This window comes from Trichosurus vulpecula, chromosome 4 (assembly GCF_011100635.1).
Source record: "Trichosurus vulpecula isolate mTriVul1 chromosome 4, mTriVul1.pri, whole genome shotgun sequence".
NCBI classification, from domain to species: domain Eukaryota; kingdom Metazoa; phylum Chordata; class Mammalia; order Diprotodontia; family Phalangeridae; genus Trichosurus; species Trichosurus vulpecula.
The window spans coordinates 34962798-34983578 of record NC_050576.1 but is presented as its reverse complement, the minus strand read 5'-3'; the positions used below and the strand labels follow the sequence as shown (position 1 = coordinate 34983578).

Sequence of the window (20781 nt, the reverse complement as noted above, 5' to 3'; positions counted from 1 at the left end):
CACATAAAGGCTGTACATATCTATGTACTTTTCCCCAGTTAGCCTGAGGCTTTCTTGTGGGCAGGGATAGTTTAGCATCCTCAGCACAGTTGATCTCTCTTCAGGAAACCCAACCTCCTATCATCTTTGTTGGCTGTGGGCTTACAATGAGCATGTGCTCCACTACAAACCCCAGATCTTTGTCCCATGAGCAGCTGCTCATGTCACAACTCTCTAGTCGGTATTTGTGCAGTTTATTATTTTGAATCAAGGCTACATCCTACTCTATATTCAATTTACTCTTATTCAATTTGATCTATTCTTCTAACCTGTTGAGATCCTTTCGAATCTTGACTTCATCAAGTCATCAAATGTACCTAGCTATCTCTCCTGGCTTTACATTAGTTCCAAATTTGGCAGGTATAGATAGCATTTAAGCCTTCATTCAGGGTTGGCTGAAGGAACTATGGATGTTTTTATAGCCTGGAAAAGAGAGGATCTATGGGGGGCATGACTGCTCTTATCTATGTATCTGAAGAGCTGTTGCTGTTAGATGGATTAGGCTTGTTCTGCTGGGCCCTAGAGGGCAGAACCAAGAGCAGTGGGAGGATGGGGGCAAGAGAGAGAGGTGGTGCCAAAAGGCCCATTTAGGCTTGCCATCTTCTAGCACTACAGTGAGTTGTTCACAGAGAGTGCGCATCTGATAGGAAAGGAGTTTGCTTGTCCAACAGGCCCAGTGTATGTCTGCCCACCAGGGAGAGTTCAAGCCACAGGTCACACCATGAGTCTGTGTGGGATCTTAAGTGAGAAAGAGAGATTTCATAAGAATGCCTAATTTCATTAAGCTCCTTGTGAATATGGACTATTTTCATTATTTGTATTTGTGTCTCCACGCTTAGCACAGTGCCTGGCACATAATAGATGCTTAATAAATACTTTATTGAATGATTAAATGTGAAATGGCTGCCTCAGTGGCATTTCTGGGTTTATTTCCTTCTGAGGGGAACTACTATGAGTGGTTTTTGTGTCTATTATAGGCTCCTGTGAGTTCTTTTTTATCTGCAAATCTACATTTTCTGACAGGTAAAATAAAGGCTGTCCTTTATCCATATGCTTTTGTTACCGTAAGTAACTGTAAGGGAAATGAAGGCCCCTTTTTACCTGCAAATGTGAAAACTTAGAAATTAGTATATTTGGAGATTTACCAGAGTAAACTCTAGGTGGGACATTAAGGGTATAGAGAGAAAATGGCCTGGTGCGATCAGCCCCTGAGACCAAACCCAGTCTGAGTGAACACAGAGCTTTGAGAGGGCCTGAGCCACATGTTACATACTACAGAGTCAGAATCTCAGGGACTTCAGTGGTAATCAAAGCCAACCCATCATCTGATACTTAAATTCCTTCCACAACAGGTGGGCATCCAGTCTCTGTTTCAATACTTCCAGGGATGGGCAACTCACTACTCTACAAGGCAACCTATACCATTTTGAGACAGGTATAATTGCTAGGAGTTTATTTTTTATATTGATCCTGACCCCAGATAAGATCTGATCGAGGCTGAGAACAGGAGAACAAACCTCTCTCTCATCCTGGATGAGACTGAATTGAATCCCACAAACATGCATTGTGGCTTCCTAAGTGCTGGGCACCAAACTTGCCACTGTGGATATTAAGCTTAGGAGCTTACAGTCTAAGCTAAGGGGAGGTAAGATAAATAATATAATGTTAAATAATAGTGAAAAGCCACAGAACCAACACAGAACAGTATGCAGAGAAAGAGAGAGGCTGGAGAAAAAACAGAATGTGAGAAGTACCACGGCTACCAGCAATCAGAGCGAGGAGAGTTTGTTTTCACTTGGGTTGGGGGTCGGGGAGTCTTCATAAAGGAGGGGCCCTGAACTGGGGCCAAGATGCACCACAAGATCACATTTAATTTTGGAACATGAAGCCAAGGAAAGCTCCTTGCCCACCCCACCCTACACCTCAGGCCTTGTCCCATGGGCTGAGGTCAAGCCACATTGGCCTCAACCTGTAGAAACCAAAGAGCAGGACTTAGGTTCAAAACTTAAGGTTTGCAAAATCCTTTACAAATAGATCCTCACAACAGCCACAGGAGGGAATTACTCTGATTATCACCCATGTTTTGCAGATTAAGAAACTGAGGCCCACGGTCACAGAGCTGGTAAGTGTCTGGGGCTGGGATGGAACTCAGGTCTTCAATGTACCACCTGCTGCCTCCTTGGAAAAGGCTCAGGGCTACTGGGAAGGACAGCTGTCCTCAGAGCTCTTAGGCAGGGCTCTGGCGGGAAGGACCTGGAATTTCTCTCACTTTCCTGGGCCCAAACTGGTGGCACCATTCATCCTTCCTGACTGGTCCTCTCAAGGACATCATTTTGGCTCAGCGGCAGCTGGGCAGGGGATGGAAGCCATGTAGACACTGGGAAGGGGGCTGGAGTTAGAGGGCCTTTATGGTTCAAGGCCTCATCTGCCAAATAAGGGGAAGCATCCCCTCCAACCCTGTCATCTTCTCAGTCTGACTCTTGTTGATGCCACCTTCCAAACCTCTCTCTACTCCGGTCCCTACTCCCCACTGCTACTGCCCTATGAAGTAGAAGACCTCATTCAGCAGCTCTTAGCTAGATCATTTTGGGAAGATCCTCACTCAAGGGTCTTCTTGCCTCTTCTCCCCTATCTAACAGATGCCTAACCTTCCCTCCCTTCCTTCTTCCCTCCCCTCCTTCCTTCTTTCCTTCCTCCCTCTCTTCCTCCCTCCCTCTTTCTTCCTTCCGTCTTTTCTTCCCTCCCTCCCTCCCTCCCTCCTTTCCCTCCTTCATGTAATTTGCATTTTTGCCCAGTAGGGGGCATCAGGAGGCCACTCTGCCAAGGACAGCTGGACCTGACCAGGCTGGACACTAGACCCTGGTCGGTAGCCTAAGAAGTCATGTGCCTCACAGGCTTGGCTGGCTGGATTTGTCTCCAGGCTATTTCCCTTCCACGTCCCACCCGACAAGTTAAGCTGCAGGCTGGTGCCCCACAGTTTGTATAGTTTGGTCTCTATCTCTCTCTAGAGCCTCAAAGTGGAGGTCAGTAGAGCTAAATTCACCGCCCAGTTCTGCCACTGTTAACAATATGACCTTGGGCCCTGGGCTTCCTTAGAGTCTTCTTTGAAACCAGGACTTGGACTTCTGAGTTGGTTCCTCCTACTCTGACTCTCCAGGTTCCTATAGGCCAGGGGTGGGAAACCTGCAGCCTTGAGGCTATATGTGGCCCTCTAGGTCCTCAAGTACAGCCCTTTGACTGAATCCACATTTCATAGAACAAATGTGGATTCAGTCAAAGGGCCTCACTTGAGGGCCTAGACGGCCACATATGGCTTCGAAGCCACAGATTCCCCACCCCTACTTTAGGCACTAGTAGACATTAATTCTAGATAGAGTGAGGAGTCTCTTTTTCCCCCAATAAAACTGAATAGGCATGTTCTGTGTCATACAGCAGCTGTTTCCAATCCCTCTGAGGGTGGAAATTTGGCCCTGGATGTAGGGAACCTAGTCTGGGCTCCTGACTACCCCTACCTGGAGAATTAGGCCTGGGGAATTCTGCCTGGGACCAGCTTTCTCTCTTCTCTGCCCTCCCCAACACTGGAGTACAAAGGTGGCCCAGAGACAACAGAGGGGCTCCTGAAGCTGGACTGGAGGCTCCTCTCTACCACCTCCCTAGCCCCTCTGGCAAAGCACAACCAGGCCTCATGCCTTCATCTGGAAAATGGGTGTGTGTCCACTCCAGCCCTGAGATCCTATGCCCTTTCTGCCATAAGCCTGTGGGGCTGGGAGTGGGATGCAGGGGAGAGAATCCTGCCACTCATTACTTGCACGACCCTGAGCAAATCACTTTTCTTCTCAACTTGTGTGTCCTCGGAGGAAAGGGGGGTGGGAGGGTGTCACAAGGGACATGATGGGTCTGTAGAGTCCTGCAAACCTTACAGATCTCTAGGGATGCCAGTTATTGTGACCCTCCCTCCCATGGCACAGGCTGCTCATCTGTCTGTGACTCCTTGGACCCCTCTTTTGATGCTCAAGTGCCTTGGATTTCACTTTCCTGATAATGGGTGGGGTGGGGGGAAGAGGGGGAGAGGAAAAGGGGGGAGAGAGGACACTATGTGACTTACTCCTACCCTCCCCAGCCAGGAAGGCTCTGCCCACTCCATCCTGTGCATGGGTTGGGAACCCACCACAAATAGCTGGCCAGCAGCCACTGCTGGGGAGTGTGAGGGAACCTCTATTGGGCGTCTCATCAGAGGGAGCAGACCGAGGCCTTTTTGCTAAGCCCTCAAGGCCACCCGAGCTGGGCCTGATCTGGTGGGGAGAGCTCGGCCTCTGTTCAACCCTCAGATTAGAGAAGGGAGCAAGGCCCAGGCTCTTGGCAGGGAACTGGGCTGCAGGAGGCCTCTGCCATTCTCTGGCTTCAGTTCTGGTCTCAGTGAGGATGCCTCCCAAATGTGCTCTCGAGGCCTGGGTCTCCCAAAGCCTGCCAGCCAACTCTCACGGGTCCTCCTGCTGTCACCCCTTAGGGTCCTCCACTGTATACACAGTGATACTGTTTATACACACTGATACTGTGTACATACACTGACACTGTATACACGCTTGTACTGTACACACACTGATACTATAGACACACTGATACTGTACACACACACTGAGATTATGTATACCACTGTATACATTGGTACTGCACACACACATTGATACTGTACACACACTGATACCATGTGCACACACTGACATTGTATACACACTGATACTGCATACACACACACTGATATTGTGTATACACACTGATACTGTATTCACACTCTATACACCCTGTGGATGTGTGTGCATGCAGGTGCTAATACAGGGGAGGGGAAGGGCTCACACAGTTCCAGCTCTGCTGATCTCCCTTCTCTCTCACCTCTTCCTGGCTGCCCTGGACTCCTGGCACTAACTGGGCTTTCTGACCCCTCTTTGTCCCTCATGCCATCAGTTCCAAGGTCCTATCAATTCTTCCCTGGGAACGTCTCTCCCCTCTGTCCCTTCCTCTCCATTTTTGCTCCCACTGAGCCAGTTGACACCCTCAGCTCTTTTCTTGGCCTTTCAGCTTCCATGGCTAATTGCCTCCTACCTAACATAACTCCCACAGCCTTCCCTAACTCCAGATCTCATTGCCTTCCAATGGGGCCCCTGGACACCTTGATCTATTTTCCTGGCTGGTACCATCTCCTCCTTGAGGATGAGACCTGTATCTTACTCTGTGATCTCTCTCTCCCCATCTCAGAAGCGTGGGGCCTGGATAAAGGTTTGGGGAATGTATAGCCTTTGTGTAGCCTAGGCTCTGCAGCAGAGTGGATAGAGTACTAAATCTAGAGTCAGGAAGACCTGAGTTCACACCTGGCCTCAGGCACTTACTAGTATGACCCTGGGTAAGTAACTTAGCCACTTTCTGCCTTAGTTCCCTTATCTTTAAAATGGGGATAATAAAAGCACCTACCTTCTAGGGTTGCCATGAGGACCAAATGAGACAATAATTGTAAAAAGCACTTAGAATGGTGCTGGCAGAGTCCTATAGATCCATCTATCCACCCACCTGTCTGTCCAGGTATCATTCATCCATCCATCCATCCATCCATTCTTCCATCCATCCATCTATCTACCCACCTATCTGTCCACCTGTCATTCATCCACTCTTCCACCCATCCATCCATCCATCCATCTACCCACCTATCTATCCACCTGTCACTCATCCATTCTTCTACCCATCCACCCACCCATCCACCCATCCACCCATCCATCCATTCTTCCATCCATCCATCCAACAAAATTAAGCACCAGTGTGCTGAGCCCTGTGCTAGGCATTGAGGGAAACAGAGAGTTCATATAAAACGGAATCCCTGCCCATTTGGAGGTTAGATGAAGAGATAAGGGGATAAGACACAAACACAAGGAACTATAATGCCTGATTCATTCATGAGAACAGTATAAAACCAAATGCCCCCTCCATGGGATTGGAGAGTATCAGGGAAGGCAAATGAGTCTGAGCTCCACCACATAGGAGATTTTTCAGCAGAGGATTAATAGGGCAGATTTGTGAGCCTGTTAGTGGGTGTGGGAAGGCCTGGAGCAAGGACGGGGACCCTACACAGCACTGCCTGCTCACCCCCAGCCTCCAATTTAGCTTCTTTCCAAATAAAACCTCTCCTCCCCACTGGGAAATACGAAGCAAAGATGCACTGACAAAGAATGCTACTTTGAAGCATCCCTCCCTTCCCCTCCTTGCACAGCTGGGTCTGGCTCAGGCTCTCTCCCCCTGCCCCTTCTAGGCCGGCACCCCGTGTCCATGCTGCAGTCAGGCCTCAATGTGGGCTCTGCTCCTGTCTGCTGCCTGCATAAAGGCTGGACTTTTCTGCCCCCATCCTAGCAATAATCAAAGCTGTTTGCCCTTCACCCTCTGGTGGGACTCTGAGCTTTGCAAGCTTTGTAAATTCTTCCCAGACGCAGTATTATTACCCCAATTTTAAAGGTGAGGAAACCAAGGCTCTGAGAGGTTCGGTCACTAGTCCAGAGCTCCCAGCCAGTGCTCCTCCCTCACAACCAGGCTTTCCCACAGAACCTCTCCTGCCCTCTTCTCCATGGCTCTCCAAAGGCTCTGTCTGATCTAGCCCATCAAGCCAGTCTCTTTACTGTCACAAGAGCACACCTGACTTATTCATCCCCTTCCCTGTCCCTTCTGCCTGTCCAGCTCCAGTTCCAGGCCTGCCCTGAGTCCCTTATTCCCAGCAGATCCCTGCAGGATGGAGACTCACCGCCAGTATTCCTCACTGGGGCTGGTCCTTTTAAGAGTGTAGTTGAGCAACTGGGAGAGGTTGAGGGGTCCATGGGTTGGGTCCGAGCTGTTGGTGAGGTTGGCGGCGTCGAGGACCCCAGCACAGTCGAGTGTGTTCCAGGGGTTGTTGCAGAATGCCCAGGGTAGCACAGGGGTCATAGAGGAGAAAAAGTAGTAGAAGGCGATGCAGATGACCACGTTGTAGTAGATGCCAATGTAGGTGGACACCACCATCATGCCGTAGCCCACACCTGCAGGGCAGGCAAAGGAGAGGTTTCATGGTGGGCTGGGGAAGAGGAGGAGGCAGCTTGGGAGGGAGAATGTGGAGCCAGGCCCAGGCAGTGGCCAAGGGCAGCAAGGGGAAACAGAGGGCCTATGTGGGGAGAGGTGTGGGGGCCAAACCAAGGAACACATGCCCAAGATAGGGAGGCGGTACTCCGGGGGCAGAAATGTGGGCACATAAACACTGCCCTTGATCCTCACCTTTAAACATGGGGCTTATCCTCCAGACCCCCAAACAGCCCTGGCTGGCAAACTGACCAAACGAGAGCTCCATGAAGAAGAGCGGGATGCCACAAAACACCAGCATGATGAAGTAGGGGAACATGAAAGCACCTGGGAGGGTGTGGGGAGAAAGGCCAGGTTCAGGGAGGGAGGTCTCTGCCCCTGACTGCCCTAAGCCCAGAGTCTCAAGAAAGAGGGAGTGCTTTGGGGCCAAAGTCCCTGCCTCTGCTAGTTTTCAGGAGCAGGCCACAGCCCCCTCCTTCCCCATGAAATGAGGACCCAAGCAGGTGGGGGTGTATTGGGGGTGGGGAATGTTGGAGCAACTCTGAGAGCCAGATACAGTCTCTGTGCCCAGGAGATGGATGCTCTCCTCTCCACTTCCCTCCCCCTGAGAGAGTATCTGTGCCAGGAGCTGGAGGTGGTCTGTGCCCCAGGCAGAGGGGCATCTGTGCCAGGCTGTGGGGGAGGAGCCTGCACTCTGGCTGGGTGGTCTCTACCCCAGGGAGGAGACACGGAAAGGCCTGGGCCCAAGGAAGCAGTGCCCACTGGGTACCTCCCCCGTTGCGGTAGCACAGATAAGGGAATCTCCAGACGTTGCCCAACCCCACAGCATAGCCCACACTGGTCAGCACAAACTCAATCTGGTTGCCCCAGTTGCCCCGTTTGAGGTTCTTGTCCCGTTTGGCCACCTCACTGGGGACAGCACCATTCTGTGGAAAGAGGAGAGGAGGTGCAATCAGTATGAAGCCAGAGTCAATGCTGGCCAGGGCTGAGCCTGATCCCTGTGCCTGCTGCCGGCCAGCTCCCAGGAGGGAAGAAAGGAAATGAAGGACAGGAGGAGGCGATGCCATGTGGAGACGGGGCCCAGTCTCTCATCCTAGTCAGCCCAGGACAACCCAGGCAGACCTGCCTGATTCCTCTGACCCCCGCCCCCCCCCACAGCCTCCAGCCTCCACAGCTCTCAGGGGCGTGAGTGGTAAGCAGCTCAGTGTCATACCAAGCAGCCCTGCTGGGACTGGCAACAAAGGGTCCTGTGTCCAGCGTGTGTGTCCCCCCCCTCCCCCCAGTCTATCAGTCCGCCTGCAGGCCTGTCTGTCTAGCACATCGCCAGGCTGAGCACGTGGGCCAGCTGGGCACACAGGAGAAGAGGGGGAGCAGGCCCCTTCCTCTTGCTTTGGGCTTTGCGGGGAGGACAAATTGGTCAAAGGAAGACAGGCAGGCTGGTACAGCTGAGCCCAAGGGCCCTGGGCTGACAGAGTAGTTCAGTGGCTATGGTCAAAGGCAGGAGGAGCCAGCTGGCACAACAGGATCTGGCCCATAGGCAGGGGTCCCTGAGGAGTAGGTTCCAGCCCAGGGCTGGCCAGAGCCTGTCAATGATGTCAAAGGCAGGATGGGCAAGTTGGCACAGCTGTGCCTGAGGAAGGGGCCCTGGGCAGTAGGGTCCAGCTAGAGCTGGCAGGAAGCTGGGGGCTACTTAAGATACATTCTGCAAAGGTCAGTGGGAAGTCAGCTTTGAGAAAGACCTTAGGGAAAGAGATAAAACAGAAAAGGGCCTCTGGGGTGCTTGTCCTCTGGGACTAGACAGTGTGGGGGAGTGATTACAGGGTCTGAGCCCCTGGAGAGAAGGGAGGACCTGCCTCTGAGGGGGCCCTGGCCCAGGAGCCAGGGATTTGAGAAGTATCTCCAAGGGAGGAGACAACGTCTGATGGGGGAAGAGACTGACTTCGATTGGGGAGGGGAGATAATCGCTGGGGACAGAGACAATTTCTAAAGATGGAAAGATGACGTCTGAGGGGAGAGGTGATCTCTAATCAGAGAAATACAATGTCTGAAGAGGCCGCTAGGTGGCGCGGTGAGTAGAACACCGGCCCTGAAGTCAGCAGGACCTGTGAGTTCAAATCCGGCCTCAGACACTTGACACACTAGCTGTGTGACCTTGGGTTGCCCTGCTTTCCCCCCTCCAAAAAAACAAAACAAAACAAAAAACAAATACAACTTCTGAAGAATAGGGAAACTCTCTGGGAGGGAGACCATTTCTCATGTGGAGAATCTCTGAGGGTTGGAGGCTGGGTCTGTCCATGATCCTCTGGGAGGAGCAGATTATCCCACTATCACACCCTCTCTCCAGGCTTCAATTTCTCCCAATATGTCCCTTACAAAGGATCCCAAGTCTTCTTGTCCTTTAAAAAAATCACTCACTGGATCAGACTATCTTTGGAATCAAATGTCCTGGGTTCAAATTCTGCCTCTGATGCTTATTGCCTGTGTGGCTTTGGGCAAGCCACTTAAACTCCATAGGCCTCAGTTGCTTCATCTGGATAATGAGGGGGCTGGACTAGATGGCCTCTGAGGTGCTTTTGGCTCCAGAGTTGGGATCCTAATCTGGGCAGAATGCCTGGCACTTGGTAAGCACTTAATAAATGCATGCCGATTGATTGATGAATTGCTCTCCCTTTTCTCATCCAAATTCCTAGGAAACAAAATCTGTCTAGGCTGCTTATCTCCATTTCCTTCCACCCCACTTACTCTGCAGCCCTCTGCAATCTGTCTTCTGAGCCCATAACTCACTTGAATTTGCTCTCTCCAAAGCTACCAACGATCTTGAATTGCCAAATATAATCACCTTTTCCAGTTCTCAAGGGAAAAAAACTCCAGGATTTTCAATAGCCATATGGAAAAAATCCCTAATAGAGACATACAAATTGAAGTAACACCGAGCTTCTACCTCAAAGTGGTCAGGTTAGCAAAGCCATCAAAAACGGGGAATGTTGAAGGGGCTGTGGGAAAATGGGCCGACTGTTGCACTGTTGATGGTCCAGCCATTCCAGAACTATGGCCAAATTACTACTAAGCTTTGCAAATCAGCTAACCCAGAGAGACCACTCACAAAGAAATAAAAGGAAAAGGAAGAGGACCCTTATGTACGAAAATATTTATAGCAGTGCTTTTTGTTGTGGCAAAGCATTGAGAATTGAGAGGATGCCCACCAGTTGGAGGATGGCTGAACAAACTGTGATATCTGAATGTGATGGAATTTTTTGTTGCTGAGTCATTTCAGTCATGTCTGACTCTTCGTGATCTCATTTTGGGGTTTTCTCCTTCTCCAGCTCATTTTACAGATGAGGAAACTGAGGCAAACAGAGTGAAGTAATTTGCCCAGGGTTGCACAGCTAGTAAGTATCTGAGTCTGGATTTGAACTTGTGAAAAATAAGCCTTCCGGATTCCAAGCCCAGTGTTCTATTCACTGTGCCATGTAGTTGTCTCATGTGATGGGACACTACTATGCTGCAAGAAATGATGAAGAGTATGGTTTTAGAGACACCAGGGAAGACTTGTATGAATGGAAACAGAGTTAAGCAATCAGAACCAGGAGAACAATTTATAGAATGAATTGTGAAAATGAAAAATGTGGAAACACTTAGGCACTTTGATCATTTCAATGACTAACTATAATGTCATGGGACTGATGACGAAGCAGGAAGCTACTCGCCTTGTGACAGAGAGGTGATGGGCTGATACTAAAATAAATGCCTGTCAAATGAAAAACCAAAACCAAAACCAAACCATCCTTCTGGAGCTCTCAGGCTATTTTCTGCTGTTGACCCCCTCTCCTCCTGGACACTCTCACCTATTTTGTGACCCTACTCTCTCTTTTTCTCTTCCTTTCCATCTGCCCGGTCCTCATGCTCTCTGGTACTACCATTGCCTCCCATCTGAACTTGATCCCCAAAACCCTGGAACCTTTTCTTTCTCCTATACTCTCTTGCTTGGTGATCTCATCAGTCAGTCATCAAGCATATATTAAGCACCTACTATGTGCCAGGCACTGTGCTGAGTACTGGAGATACAAAGAAAGACAAAAGACAGTCCCTGCCCTCAAGCAGCTCCCAGTCTAATGGGGCAGACAACTTGCAAATAACTATGTACAAACAGGATAGATACAGGGTGGATTGGAGATACAGTTGCTGTTTGGCCTTCATTCTCAGAGAGGACCAGGACATCAGGAAGGTGATGCCATGACATGTAAGTGAATTGGATTTAAGTGAGGGAGGGCTGTGCAAAGTCACCAGCCTCACACTCTCCTCCGGAGCCATCTGGGTCCAGTGGCCAAATATCGATCAGGATGACTGAAGATGGCCCCCAAATCAGAGATAACCAACACAAGGAAGGTACTAAGAAGAAAGAAGGGCTGGGGAAGGCTTCTTGAAGAAGGTACAATTTTAGCTGAGTCTCTAAGGAAGCCAGGAGGCAGAGATGAGGGAGGAGAGACTACCAGGGCATGAGGGACAGCTAGGGAAAATGCCTGGTGCCTGGAGATGGAGGGTCTTGTCTGAAGAACAGTTAGGATGCCGGTGTCGACTGGATCACCAAGTGATGGGTAGACTGGACTGGAAAGGTAGGAAGAGGCCAAACCAATTCTAAATTTGATCTCAGAGGAAATGAGCAGTCCCTAGAGTTGACTGGACGGGGAGGTGATATGGTTAGGCTTGTGCTTTGGGAAAATCAATTTGACAGTTGTGTAGAAGATGGACTTGAATGGGGAAAGATGAGGCAGGGGGACCCATTACCAGGCCATTGCAATAGTCCAGGCATGAGGTTCATCACCAAGCGGGCTGATAGCAGCGTCAGAGGAGAGAAGGGGATGATAGGAGAGATGTTTCAAAAGTAAAATCGATGGGCCATTGCAATAGATGGGGGAGGTGAGAGAATGAGGAGCTGAGGATGACAGCTGGGTTGGGAACCTCAGTGACTCGGAGGATGGTGGGGTCTCAATAGGAATAGGGCAGTTTGGGAGGGAAGGGTTTGGGGGACAGATGCTGAATTGAAGATGACTACTGGACGTCTAGCTCAAGAGGTCTACTAGGCATTTAGCGACGTGAAACTGGAGGTCAGCAGAGAGGTTGGAGCTGAATACACTGATCTGAGCAACATCTGTAGAGTCAGATTCATGGGAGCGGATGAGGTCATCAAGTGAAATACGATAGAAGGAAAAGAGGAGAGAGCTCAGGACAGAACCTTGGAGGACACTTGGGGTTTGGATGAAGCCTATCGTCTGACCGCAGAGGAGTGATCAGATGGGTGGGAGGAGGACTAGGAGAGAGCAGCGTCGCAGAAACCTAGAGAGAAGAGAGCAGCCAGAAGACGAGAGTGACCAATAATGGCAAAGGCTCTGGAGAAGTCGAGAAGGAGCCGTTAGATTTGGCCATTAAGAGATCACTAGAAACTTTGGTGGTGCAGTGGATAGAGCGCTGGACTTAAAGCCAGCAGGACCTGACTTCAAATCTGGCCTCAGACACTTCCTAGCTGGGTGACCCTGGGCAAGTCACTTAGCCCTGTTTGCCTCAGTTTCCTCATCTGTAAAATGAGCTGGAGAAGGAAATGGCAAACCACTTCAGGATTTTTTTTTTTGCCAAGAAACCCCCAAATGGAGTCACGAAGAGTCAGACAGGATTGAAAACTGACTGAACAACAACAGCAACAGAAACTTTGGAGAGGGCAGTTTCAATTGAATGATGAGGTCAAGAACCAGATGGTAGAGTTAAGAGGGTAAGAGGAAAGGAAGTAGAGACACATGTTGTAGGAAAAGTACCATCTCTTCATGGGAGACAGAACTGGCAGAAATAGTGGGGGAAGCCATCTGAGTGCTACGAGATGAGAAGAAAAGGGGGATCTTGGCCGATGGCCCCAGTTTTTTCAGTGAAATATAAAACAAGGTTTTCAACTGAAAGAGTGAGGACAGGGGAAACCAGGAGAGTTTTGAGGGGCACCCCCACCACGCTTGTGCAGGTCCTTATCGCCTAAGCTCTGGCAATGCCCTGCTGGTGGGTCCCTGCTCAAGACTCTCCCCCCTCCAATCAACTGCTCATGTGATTTTCCTACCCAATAAACTCGAGTGCTTGCATATCACCTTTGAGACAAAATATGAACTTTGAAGCTCGGCATTTAAAACCTTTCACTATTTGGCCCCAACCTACTGTTCTAGTCTTTTTACACATGATCACTCCACTTCCTCCATGCAGACTGGCCTTCTTACAGTTCCTCCTGCCCTGGTATCATCTCCCAGCTCTGTGCTTTCACACTGGCTGCCCCCCCAGGTCTAGAATGCTCTCCCCCTGCCCCTCCAAGACTCAGCTCAGGCACCACCTTCTGCCCAAAGCCTTTCTTGAGCTCCTCTCCTATTTCTCCCTACCCCAAACTATCTTGTATCTATTTTGTCCCCCACATAGAACAGAAGTTGCTTGAGGGCAGGGGCTGTCAGTTGGTCGATTCCCTTCTGCCCCCCTATGCTGACAGGAACTACAAGGTGCCTCCTCCTTTTTGCAGCCATGAAGAATGGAAGGGCTCCTTCGCTCCAGGGTCCTACTACAAGGCTGGCCAGGAAAGAGGGCAGTGAAGGGGGGTGGGGTGGCACTGGACCACGGGTCGTGTGCCAGCAGTGGGTAATCACATCAGAGTTGCCTGGCTGAGCACCGATGAGCCCGCTGTTCAGTTTAACAAGAAGCACACACACCAACGAGCCGTGTGCTAACCTGCCCAGTCATGCGGGTGAGGACACGAGGAGGGTCCTGGAAATGGGCATTCGGGGGTGCACCGATATGGCTGGAGACGACTGAAGAACCTCTAATATGAGAGAATCCTAGAATCCAAGAGTGGGGAGGGTGGGAGGGAGGGAGCTAAGCAATGGGGTCGCCCCTCCCCAAGGCCTGAGCTCTTCCCATCTCTGACATCCCAGACAAGTGTCCAGCCAGCATCTATCTGCTCAAACACTTCAACCTGTGGGTAACTCATGACCCCACCCCCCCACCCCCCTCGTTTGGACTGCTGTCATTGCTAGGAAGTTTTGGATCCTGGAAAAACTTCCAGCCTCCCACAGAACTAGCAATCTGCCAACGTTCAAGCGCTACGGAACCATGGGTCACCATTACAATTCCCATGCCCATCTCACTGTGGTGTCCTGGCCAGAGTACTGGGCTACTCCACAGCAATCAAGATGTCAATAAAGGGACTGCTTAGCGAACTTCTGCCTGCAGCAGGCTGCCTCAGCTTCCTCACCAGCAGATCAGGAGAGAATGCTCAGCCCCAAAGTTCTTCCTCGGCCTGGGGTCTGGATATCTCTCCATCCTCTCTCTCTAGCACAAGCTCCCTGGGGCCCCCAGACCACACACATTTCTTTCTGAGCCTTTCCTCGCTGCTCCAGTCTGTCCCTTGCCATATGGTAGGGGAAAACACTGGAGGGGCCTCTGTGAGGGTGGGATTAAAGGCTGAGGCTATTGCTGAGGTTTGAACCCAGATGTAGCCAGAGGAGAGCCCCTGCTTGGCAGTGGGCACGCTGCCCCAGACCATGAAGACTGGCCACCACCCACTGTCTGGTCAGCCATTGGGCCCCCTTGGCATCCCCCTCTTCCCTGCCTGGCCTCCCCAAGTTTATTTCCTCTGTTCAGTCAAAGGTTTTCACATCCCCCTCTCCTCTTTTCTCCCCAGGACATCCCCTTCATTTTAACAGCTGCCTCTCTGCGGGCTATTTATTGCCTGTCTCTGGAAGTTCTTTGCTTCAGCCCACTCTCCCCAGGTTCCTCAAACTCATAGTTAGAAAAAAATGGGGCGGCCCTTTATTCACCAATATCTCCTCCACCCCCACACAACCAACCCCAACCCAACCCGACCAAGGAAACTGCTATGATTCTAGAGACAAAGGGGGTCTCTTGCTCCTGGTGCCAGGACATTTAATCAACCAGTTGGCCAATCAATGTGCCAGGCTTAGCCCAGTGCTTGGCCCTAGAGATACTGAGAAAAAAGCCACAGTCCTGCCCTATAGAAGTTTCCAGTCACCCAATGCCAAGTTGGCTGCCATTGGGTTCCTACCTTTGACAGGAGGCGTAACTATCTTTCACTTGAACCTTTCGGTGGGTGAGAGAATTTTGATCTTCCCTTCCTGTCAACAATCCTGAGCCCTGGAGAAGACTTGTAAGGCCAGTGAGCCTCTGCCTCATCAGCCCAAGAGCCCAAGTCCCCTCTAGCTTGAGATGGAAGTGGGGGGCAGCAGGGTGCAGGATGAGGAGACACAATCATTTCTATGAACACAGACAGGTTCACTGGCTACCCTGGCACAGCCACCCTAGGGCTTTCCTTGTGCTCAGAATAAAGATAAGAGCCAGCATTTCATAGAGAGCTTTAAGGTCTGCAGGATCCTATATGCATGTTAATCTGATCTGATCCTCCCAGGAAGGTAGGTGCTATCATTATCTCCACTTTACAGATGAGGAAACTGAGGCAAGAAGGAGTTCTGTGACTTGCCTGAGGTCACACGGCTAATAAGTGTCAGAGGCGAAATTTGAATTCAGGTCTATCCTGACTACGGGTACAGAGCTGTGCCACGCACTGTGCCACCCAGCTAAGATCACCCGTGTCCCCTCCTCCTTCCCCTGCACTCTCTAGGGGGGCTACGGCTAACACCATGGCCCAAGCATTGGGATTCAGAACAGCACCAAGCATAGAATAGGCAGGGCCCTCCAAGTTACAGAGGGGGGAAACTGAAGCCAAGAGTATTTCCCTGCCCTCTTCGTTGCTCTCACTGAGCTTTTCCCTGGGAATGAGGCAGCCCAATTTCCAGGGCAGAATCACCAAAATGGTTTCATAAGAATTTGCAAAGTCTGTTCTCCCCTACCCTCAAACCAAAAGCTTAGAATAGTCCACTGTATAACTGTTGGTCCTGTGGTGGGGGATGGGGGAGATAGCTAGGTACCACCTTATGTCTAAGGAGACATAAACTCCTTAGGGACAGGGACTGTCTTGTTTGTTTTTTGTCACTAGCACCTAACAGTGCTTTTCATGCACACAGTAGGTACTTTCTAAGTCTTTGAAATTAACTGCATTTTCCCAAAATCATGGCGCTGCCACTGATACCCACCACAAATGGTCCTTACCAATCAGCTCCCAGAGCCCATCTGAGCCGGCTCTGGCACACTCCAGGACCAGAGGAATTGGAAACGAGGTGTCCAATAATTTTGAGATTTTGGTTCTGTCCCCATTAGGGTTTTTCTGAGCCTTGAATCTCTGTTTTCTGTTAGTTTCCCAGGTTTCTGGCCTGATTTCTCCATCATCACGGGAAACCCCTTGTCTAACTGTGGGAGACGTAGTGGGGTGAGTCGTGGGCGGGGGGTCCCGGCTCCAGGGGGACTAGCTGTTCTCAGTTTCCTCATCTCTGAAGGGAGGCTGATTTGCCCGCTCTGTCTCAGGGCTGCTAGAGGCAGGCACTGGGTAAATTGTCAGACCCCATCAACCTGTGCCCTTTGGCCTGGAGGGCGGTTCCCTCTTCCCTCTCTTGAATGGAAAGGAAGGGCTCCTGGAGCTCCCCTGCCTGGGCTGGACGTGCCCTTGTTGATGACTCTCCAGCCTGGTTTAGCTCATGAGATGGAGTCACATCCAAGACAAACTTTATAAAAGAGAGGGCAGGACCTCACATCACATCCTTCCCTGGAGCTCCATCTAGGCTGCTGGAGATTTCCTCGGGTTCTGGAGGGGGGATCTGAGACAAAGGCTCTTATGGCCAGGTCTATGCGGCTTCTCTTTCCCACCAGCCATTTCTAGGGATAGTGCCTCTTAGCATTTGTTTGTCTGATGTTCTGATTCCTGCCTCCAGGGAAGCCAAGTCAGGCCACAGATGGACATATGTCATCTGTCACATGCCATGTTCCCCATCCACAAACTGGGCCATCTTGGTAGAGGGAGGGGAAGCAAAGACCCTCTTCACTCAAGTCCTGAATGAGACTGCTAGGGAGGTTATTGGGAGCCCAACCTGGGTGCCTGCCCAGCTTGTGGAGCTAGGATAGCATTGGTGGGGCTGTAGTGAGCACCTGGCCCAAAGAAGGTATAGATGCTTGTCCTCTGGCCCACAGGTACCTGGGGCAGCATCTTGGACCCTGTGCCAGTGCTGGCCCATGGGTGACACAGGTCCCTGAGACAGCTCCTTTTCCATTTCCTCTCAGAGCTCTGTTGACAGGGACAGAGGCACCAAAGACCCAACAGAGAAAACAAAAGGCTGCCCTCCCTTCCCCCTCCAGGAGTGCCAGCCAGTGCCATGACAGGCCAGGCCCTGGATACTATGGGAAGCCAGCTGGAGAAGCCTGAGAAGGTACCATCATCCCATCCCTAATTCAGCTCTTGGTGGGGAAGGCACCAGGGTGGTGACCCATAGATCCTATGACGAACCCTCTAGGCATCTGAGACGTGCATATACCTTTCTCTTCAGGGCAGCCGAGCTGTACCAGCTCAGGGTGAACTGGGAGCACTTCCTCTGACTTAGGGGTATTTGTTCCAGCAGGGCTTGTACTGGAGTCTCTCAGGGACTGCTGGAGGACATGGGCTGCTGTATCCTTTTCTAAAGACCCAACCCCAAACTCCTTGACATTATTCTTTACTATTTCCTGAGAGTGAACCAGACTCCCCTATTCCTGGCCCCTGCCTCACACACCCAGAGTAGAGGGGCCAATTCATGGAATAGCCTCACTTTCCATTAGCTACATCATGCATGGCACAATGGCCCCTGCCTAGACCCCAGAAAGACACACTGGAGGACTTTTCCTAGAGCATTTCCCTCCTAGAGGGATTACGTTAATGGGAGGTCATCTCATATCTCCCCAAATCTCACTCTGAGACTCCTGCCACCCATCCCCCCCCCACCGCCACTGAATTTGTGGGCACCACGTTGGTGCCCTCACCCCCCTCCCCACAGGAGTAACTGCCGTGGCCCAGACAATGGGGCTGTATTGATTAGTCCAATTCCTGGGCACCTCCGGCCCGTCTCCCCGGGAGCCAGGACAATGCCCCTTTGATACACAGAGCAGATTCTCAGCAGGTCCCTGGGCAGGGGGAGCCCTCACAGCCCCCCCTCCCCTATTCACCCCCACACACACATACACTCTCACACACACAAACCACCTCTTCTCTCACTCTTTGCCGAGTTGCGACTTTCTGGGTCAGTTCTGTCGGCTGCTGCTCTCCCTGAGCCTGCCCCCTCCCAAGAGACACTCATTCAGCCCCTCACCCTCCCAGCCCCCCAAGCCCATAGGATGCCCAGGCCAACTGGGGCCAGGAAGGGGGATGGTGGCTGACCTGTTCTGGGGAGAAGGGAGCCCCCTGACCACCACGGGCCTCCGCCATCCTGGGACGAGCAGTGGGGAGCTCGGGCGGCTCAGTCCGAGACTCATTCACACCTCTGCCAGCTCAGCCCTCCCGCCTCCCTGGTACTCCCTCTGCCGCGCTTGGCCAACGTCAGAATTACTTTCACCTCATCTCCTCCCGAGCTCTGCCTTCTCCAGCACCCCCCCTCCAGCCCTCCCCCCCTTCAGTCCCCATGCAGCCCGGACGATTCAGAGCAGCCTCTGATGTACTCCCTTGTTTCCCAGCAAGTTCTTGGAACAAAAAACAGTCAAACACTCACACCCACAGAGACTCCGCTACCCTCCTAAGACCCCAGCCCAATGGGGGGTAGCAAGCCCTGGGAATGAATGAGGCCAGGGAGAGGGGCCCCTCCAGTCCTACAGGAGGGACCCAAAATGTGGCCAGGAGGAAGGGCCATGGCCTCTAAGGATAAGGGGCTGGTGTGAACACACCACCACCATTGCCACCATCCCACTTGGAGTCCTAGCCTGAGGGCTGAGAGGGCCCTTGAAGGCCATCTAATACAATCTATTTTACAGACATGGAAACTGAGTCTCCAAGACCTACAGTAGCCTCAAGGCCCAAAGCCACATGTCTCTACAGCTAGGAAGGGGGAAAGCCAAGAGGGGGCTGGCTCTCCTGATGCCAAGTCCTATATTCTTTCCACTCTGTTTCCCCATTTTCAGGGAGGACTCAGAATGCCATCATCAACCTGTGGAAACTGATAGAAATATTTGCTCTCTGCCCAGTGGTGAGACAGCCACTTTTCAATTCTGGACAGAAAGAAGGTCAGCCAGAACCAAAAATTCCAGCTCCCCTCTGGTCCTGAGGCACCACCTAGGTACTTGCCAGCTACTAGGCACAGGCAGAGGTCTGGAGGAGCAAAGACTAGCATACATTATCAAGTTGGGTAGGAATGAAGAAACGTATCCTTCCAAGGTCTGTAAGGTCTTTCCCTCAAAAATTCAGACTGAAAAGTCTTGAGGATGTGACACTGAATCCAGGAGCACTTCCCCTGCCCCCAGGCGCCTCCCTTGAGGCCAGAGTGCCCAGCCACTGAGGTGGGGCCAGGAGGGAGAGGGGGAAGAGTACTCATTGATTCCCCAGCCCATTCCTGGGTCAGACTTGTTCCTGCTTCCGGCCCCTGGCGTGGTTACTGACTTCAGGAAGGGCCAGTCACCCATGAGGTCCAGGGTAGGCGCTGGGCTCTGGCTGCCCTGGCCTGGGCGAGGTGCCCAGAACACACAGCCCTAGCCCAGGGACAGGAGGAGGCAGCAGCCCAGCTGGGCACTGGCCTTAATGAGGCCTCATTAGTGGGCTCCAGCTGCTCCCAGGCCCACTTTCTTAAGTAGAGTCTCCCCAGTTCCCTTCCTGTGCCATGCAGACCACTCTGACCCCTGGACCTACCATATCAGAGCTGCCACAGTGCCAGAAGGGTATGGAGCCCAGAGGCCCTAGACCCAACATGGGAGAAATCCACAGAACTGAGGTGCAAAGGCCAATGGGCATCCAGGGCTGGCCTGGGGTTATGTGTGCTCATAGAAATGCCAGGTTGCCAAGGAGGCACAGGGAGGACCTGGCAGAGAGCGGGGAGATGACCAGAAAGAATGGCAAAGGTCTGGGTCTCAGGGGCCAAAAGGCTCATGGGATGGACCCTTCCCTTCTGAGCCTGCCTCCCCAGGGATACTGGGCTTTTTCATATCTGCAGTTCATTCACTGAGGCACTAGCCCCACCTCTCACTCAGGCTCACTGCCTGCTGGGCTGGGGTCCAGCTGGAACAGCCTGTGGCCACATTTCTGGGGCTATTTAAGTCCCTCAGCCTGGCCCACCTGCCCCTCCCCATGGGCCCTGGGCTCGGTTACACTTTCCTGGGTCCCTAGAGAGGACGGCCAGAGCCAGTGGGTCGCCAGGGCCCTGGAGGACCTTCTCTCTAGGGTGGAGGGAGAAAACCAGCAAACAGGTGTCTGGGATTAGGGAGGAGGCCTGGCTGTCTGGGCTATGGTCCTTCTGGGCCCAGGCTGAACTGCATCCAGGTGCCCTAAGCTGGAGCAGAACTGCTACGAAACCCCTTCACTGACCTAACCCCAGAGGAAGGAAAGAGCATCCATGAACCTGCTCACTTGCTGGAGGAAGAAGGCTCCTGCTCAGCCCCCACCCTTCCAGTCTCCTGGTTTGGGGGAGATAGCTAGGTTCGGGGTAGCCAGGTGAGGCCTTGAGAAGGGAGATGCTTTGGGATCTAGAACACCAGGTTCGAAGCAGCCTATTTCCTCCTTTGTCA

The 20781-nt window shown here is 51.8% G+C and overlaps 1 protein-coding gene across 3 annotated transcripts in view; it reads right to left on the bottom strand.

The window, feature by feature from the left end:
* Positions 1 to 20781, bottom strand: part of SLC6A9 (solute carrier family 6 member 9) — a 50757-nt gene that overhangs the window by 23818 nt on the left and 6158 nt on the right. For all 3 annotated transcript variants that reach the window (XM_036757743.1, XM_036757745.1, XM_036757744.1), the window contains exons 3-5: positions 7895 to 8051; positions 7321 to 7452; positions 6818 to 7088 (exon numbers count right to left, since the gene is read on the bottom strand). In XM_036757743.1, the coding sequence (XP_036613638.1) occupies positions 6818 to 7088; positions 7321 to 7452; positions 7895 to 8051 (560 nt within the window). The remainder of the gene's footprint in view (positions 1 to 6817; positions 7089 to 7320; positions 7453 to 7894; positions 8052 to 20781) is intronic.